The sequence below is a fragment of the Octopus bimaculoides genome, chromosome 10 (genome assembly GCF_001194135.2).
Source record: "Octopus bimaculoides isolate UCB-OBI-ISO-001 chromosome 10, ASM119413v2, whole genome shotgun sequence".
In the NCBI taxonomy this organism is placed as follows: Eukaryota; Metazoa; Mollusca; class Cephalopoda; order Octopoda; family Octopodidae; genus Octopus; species Octopus bimaculoides.
In genome coordinates this window covers 85209138-85215420 of record NC_068990.1, presented here as the reverse complement: position 1 = coordinate 85215420, position 6283 = coordinate 85209138, and the positions used below count along the sequence as shown (strand labels likewise).

Below are 6283 nucleotides of genomic sequence, written 5' to 3'. Positions count from 1 at the left end.
GGGGGGGGGGAGACATTGTAGTGGCGCGTGTGGCCGCCATCTTGGGAAGTGCCATTACGCATGTGCAAGGGATTTGCCGTCAGCGGAAGTATCCGAACACGCATGCGCAATGCAAGAGGTGGAGAAAAAGCATTAGCGTTCCCTCTCTTTTCTCTCTAGCAGCGGTGGCGACAACACGTATCTCTTTTCTCTCCAGCAGCGGTGGTGACAACACGTATGTCCCAACTCGACCCCCACATGTGGTCGAAGCTTCCTTTGGTATTCTAGCGGCATGCCTGATCACCCAGGAACGAAACGGCTCTACACCAACCTAGAATAAACTATGTTCTGTTGTTACCGTTATCCCTCGTGTTGTTGTATTTCTGGATTTAATGATTATAAGAACTGGGGAGAGATGGCCGAGCCATCATGTCTCATCCAGTTCTTATAACTGGTGACCCCCGACGTGAATCTCTCTTATAGACTAAAATAATTAATTCTCTTTTTTTTTCAGGGAGCCATTCAAGATCTATTGATCGTCAATGATTCTGCAGCTGCCTACGACCACTGCCAATACTACTGTCCAAGCTGCAATAAAGCCTTTCAAAGTCGCAGCTTTGGTATATCAACAGATATTGAAGCAGCTGGCGCAAATGCTGCAACTACTAATGTGGTTTCGGTAAGTTGACATTTGATTCAGAAAACTTACGGAGATTCCTTACAGTTTTACATCGCTCATCCTCTTAAATTGTACATCAAACCAGCTGCAAATATTCAGAATGTGCACTGTTAACACATTGTCTCATTTATATGTATACCACATTGTTATTTAAGCACATAGCTACACACACATATTGAGACAGATCCACAAGCTAACTAAAAATAACAGCCAAATCTCTTTCAAATTGAACCTTATCTTCTTTTCCAAAAAAATATCATTAAATTAATATAGTCTCAGACACCTTAGATCAAAAAGATGCTCTGGCTGAATATCAGCCAGATCTTAGGTCTGCTTAATCAGTTCCTTTTGCTCATCAGCTCTAACAGGACAGGCCTGCAACATTGTTAATGACCATTAGAATGAGCGTCTTAAACAATCTACAATCTAGTCCCTACTCTCAAGAAACACCATAGGTTTGTGTTTCACTCCTTCTGTTGCTGTGCAGAGATTCGCTGCATGGAGAGCAGTAAGAGAGTAAGGATAACGAACATGGAATACACAGTAACAGCGAGTCTTATATCTTCTAGTTCTGAGTTCTAATTGAACTGACTCCTCCACTTTATTTTCACTGGGCTAACAAGGAATCGTCTAAGTGGCTGCTCAGTCTGCTAGACTTTGCAGCTAAGTTTCCCTAAAACTAAAATTCAGTAAGGTGGTGTCAACTGTGTGACTGTTCTATATTACAAAAAGATTTCTTTAAAATTAAAATCTAAAGCCCACATTTCTACCATCATTGAGAAATTGTGAATATCACAACCTCACCTATTAATGTCACACAGTATAGATATTTATTATCGAATTATTATTTTATGTTTGTTTTCTTTCGCATTAACTTCACATTTGCTTATATTATTTCTATATTTTTTTATATTTATTTTTTATTATATTTTATCTTTCTCCTTTCTAGGTTCCAGATGATGGATCTGGTGGTGGTTCATATGAAACAAATTTTAGGGTATATTATGTAAGTAGTAAATTTATTATGTCACTGCATACCACTTTTGACTAAAACAAAACAATACGGCTACAATAAACATTTTAAGAGTTTCCCTGTTTATGCAGGGTTAATCTTGCAGGCCTTATGCTAGTCTTATCACTTTTGTTCTCTCCTCTACATATCTCCACCTCAATAGGAGCAACACTTTATATTTTTCTTAGGGTATCCAGTCATAGAAACCAAACCAAAATTGAAACATGATTTAGATGTGGTCTTCCAATCTGCCTATAAGGGCAGTGACACCCAATAAGAATTGACAAGCACTTATGTTTTTCTTTAAACATCCAGCAATAAAAACCAAGTCTAAACAAATTATATGAGCAAGGCATGGTCCTTCATCATGTCTAAGAAAGTAGAGGTTCTTATTAAGAACTGGCTTAGACCCCATGCTGGTATGGAAAGCAGACATAAAATGATGATGATGATGAGCTTAAATATTATATACATACATACATACATATATATATATATATATATATATTTATAAAAAAGAAGTTTGAAAATGCCAATATATAAAAAATGAATTTTAATTTAAAATTTAGTCAGAGATATTTTTAATATGTTTCCGTTCTTTTAAAACGAACCTTATCAAAAATACATATTTAAAAAAAATGAAATTAAATGAAGAGTTCATAATTGTTCCTTACTGGTGTCAATAGTCCACGTGGGGGCATATTTTGTTGGTTGTAGTAGTAGTAGTAGTGGCAGTGTTGGCAATGGTAAATATATATATATATATATATATATAATTATTTTGAGTTTAGAGGTACATCAAGATGCAAGTTTTTAATTTATTAATTTGTAATTGATTGAGTTAACTATGGTAACAATTGTAGGTTACAGAGAGTTTTGACCAAATGTAAATAAATTGAATTTCATCAGTTAAAATTCTCCATTTTCTCCTTATGATATATATATATATATATATATATATATATATGAGAGAGAGATAAATCAATAGACAGATAGATGTATATATACATACATATACATACATATAGTTATTTGTGAGTGTGTGAGCCAAATGCTTGCCCCTAAAATATTGACATAAGTTCTCAATTTGTCTATAAATATCATCAGTCCAGTACAAAAATCATCATCATCACCATCATTATTCTAATACTCTTTTCCCATATTTAATTAATCTATTCTTTTTGATAGGGTCCTAGAGGATCCCCAGGCCCCAGAGGTCCACCGGGTAAAAGTGGAGTCAAGGGCGATTCGGTAAGTATTTCCTTTTGAATTTATATAAACTTCATATGAATAGCTCTGTGTGTGTGCGTGCATGTGTGTGTGTGTGTGTCTACATATATACTTTTATATATGTATTTAGACACATACACCAGTGACAATGATGATGATATAAATATATATGCATACACCAACACATAAATCCACACATATAGACAGACTGTCCCACATCGGATATACGTCATCCAGAGAAAGACTGCACCGAGACAGACATCAAAATTATTACTGATGTTAAGTACATTCACACATTCCAAGCTGATTTCATCACCAATAAATAAAACGTACCCATCTAACAAACCATCAAAGATAAAGAATACCAGCAGAGTATTTACATGAAAACTATATCCAAACATATAGTTTGGATATGTAGATACACTTAATCTTGCTGTGAATGTTATTTTGATTTAAAACTAAGGTTTTGAGAACACATGAACTAAAATTGAATTACCATATTTCAAATTTCTTTTGAATCCCCATAAACTGGGTATAGCTGTTTTACAAGCTTTTTCACATTATAAACAGTCTATCATATAATATATAATGCATTGATTGTCGCTTTATGAAAACTGACCAAGATTAATTGTACTTTACACCACACAGCATTTGACATGTCCAAAATTTCTTATTGGCTAGGAATGTTCACAGAGAAAAAACAATTTTGCTGTATGATGTGTGATTAAATATATGATTAACTGGAGAGGATCTATGATATTTTCCATCAAACAAATTGATATAGTGGACATGTAGTAAACATCACCACTGCTTTTACGAATCCTGCCACATTTCACATGGAATTTTTGGTCTTCAAAAGTAGTCTTGGTGTATAAGTCAAACAACTACCTTTTTATGGCTGTAAATTTTGGTCTGAAAAATGTGCCAGAAAATATGGTAACATTGTTTTCTGGGATAGCTCTTTTACTCTTTTACTTGTTTCAGTCATTTGACAGTGGCCATGCTAGAGCACCGCCTTTAGTCAAGCAAATCGACCCCAGGACTTATTCTTTATAAGCCTAGTATTTATTCTATCGGTCTCTTTTGCCGAACCTCTAAGTTACGGGGACATAAACACACCAGCATCAGTTGTCAAGCGATGTTGGGGGGACAAACACAAACACACAAACATATACACGCACACATACATACACATATATATACATATATACGACGGGCTTCTTTCAGTTTCTGTCTACCGAATCCTTCTCACAAGACTTTGGTTGACCTGAGGCTATAGTAGAAGACACTTGCCCAAGGTGCCACGCAGTGGGACTGAACCCGGAACCATGTGGTTCATAAGCAAGCTACTTACAACACAGCCACTCCTACGCCTATCTACATTGCATGAAGAAGAGGAACATCTATAATAAGCTGATACAAACTACAACTTTAACCATGAGCCAAATAAAGAACCTCTATGTGGTTGCTTGACCTACTAAATACAGCAAACAAATTGCCCTCTAATCATGCTATGCCATTAAAAAAATAAAAACAAGAAAGACACATTTGACAATGTAGTCATGAATATGAGATGGTGTGATGCCTAGAATGGTTTTAATCTTGTCTGCTCATTGAACCATGACCTAGAGCTACACAATAATAATAACTTTAAAAACTTGACAATAGATACTAACTTTTTGTGTGGATATGAAGTCCAGATTATTACCACAGTCCCAAGATCCTTTATGACATTAGGAAAACCATGATCAGCACATCATATTTCTCTGTCTTTTCACTTTAAACATACATAATACTTCTGCCGTGTCTAAAAAGGAATTCATAAAATATTTTCTTTTTTTTTTTAGGGATATCCTGGACGTGATGGTCTCCCAGGTGCAAATGGATTACCTGGGCCCCCTGGACACGTATTCATTATACCTGTAAGTATTACTCTATTGCTATGCTTGTTGATATCACTGATTCATTCAACGATTTATTAAAAAAAATCTCTATAGTTCACGCATATATACACACACTTATACACATGTATTCTTTTGAGGCCATTAAGTATTAATCTAGGATGGTAGATTGGTGGAATGGTCGGAGCATCACAAGGAATTCTTTCTCATATCTGTTCCAGCCCAGACTTTCTGAGTTTTAAATCCTGTCTTATATCACTGTAAAAAAAAAAACATCACTGTAAAAAAAAAAAAAAACTCACCCAATATGGTAATATTACTCTAGGATGGTATATATTATACAGAATGAGATAACAAAGCCAAGGATGTGAGGAAAAAAATGTTTGTTTCATAGAGAATTTGAAAATTCAATTGATTTTTATGCTGTAATTGATTTTTTCAAGTAAAAGTTCGATGTTGTTGATTTATGTTGTAAATTTAAATAATAGTTTAGTAATTATTAAAATAATCACTAATCGTTGCTAATCCTTGTAATTTTCAGTTGAACTGGGACGCTACAAAAGGTCCAAATAACCAGGCTGATAATTTGAGGTCAATGCTTAGTCAACATATGGTAAGTAACTAATACATACACAACAATTGTTTTATTCATTTTTTTTTTCATTAACCTTTTTTATTCTTTTTACTTAGTGAAAGGATGTTAGCCAGCATCCATGAACTTTCTGATGGACTCCAAGATAGATGGGGAGGAATTGCAGCAATTGGCCTAAACAGGGGTCCTGGTCCACATGCTTGCAGCATACTGAATTCTGCTTAAGGCACCAATGGAACATGTTGTGGTGGTGGTGTTATACTGTGAGGCAGCTTAAGTCTGCCACTGTTTTTTAGAAACTGCAATCACAAAATTTATCCACACCTAACTTTCTAAAGGTGAACCACACCATTGGAGAGCTTATGTTACCTCTCTGGAAGATGCACCTTGACTATAATGATGATAACGATGACAGCATTAAATATCTTAACAATCAGTTTATTTTAAATTTCATGCAGCTGGCATCTCAGAGTAATAAACATTAGCGATTTATTTTTTAAATCAATACTTAATGCCTATTTGTGCATAACATTGCACATATATTTAATGAGTCTTTCACCACTACTTCAGTAAGTACAGTGAAGTCTATAATTCACTGAGGAGGTCTAAAAAGACTGAAACATGACTGGACTTATTGCCCATCTTGTCACAATGAAAATGAATAATATATTAATCATTTAAGCTAATGTTATCTTTTCCTCATAACACATTTATTTCAAATTGGAATTTTAATGTATGTAATATCATTTTTCTGAATCTTCAGATTTTCTCAATATGCTAGGCCACTGGTTTAAATTGATATTAATCAAATTAATATTCAATTTTTCCCCTTATGTATATATATATATATATATTTATATATATATATATATATATATATATATATATAT

General features: G+C 34.3%; 1 protein-coding gene across 1 annotated transcript in view; it reads left to right on the top strand.

Moving 5' to 3' along the window:
* Positions 1 to 5453, top strand: part of LOC106881625 (collagen alpha-1(XI) chain) — a 75119-nt gene extending 69666 nt beyond the window's left edge. Inside the window, exons 5-9 of the mRNA XM_014932088.2 lie at positions 494 to 658; positions 1608 to 1664; positions 2859 to 2921; positions 4748 to 4822; positions 5343 to 5453. Coding sequence (XP_014787574.1) covers positions 494 to 658; positions 1608 to 1664; positions 2859 to 2921; positions 4748 to 4822; positions 5343 to 5426 — 444 coding nt within the window. The 3' untranslated portion in view covers positions 5427 to 5453. The remainder of the gene's footprint in view (positions 1 to 493; positions 659 to 1607; positions 1665 to 2858; positions 2922 to 4747; positions 4823 to 5342) is intronic.
* Positions 5454 to 6283: the final 830 nt, after the last annotated feature.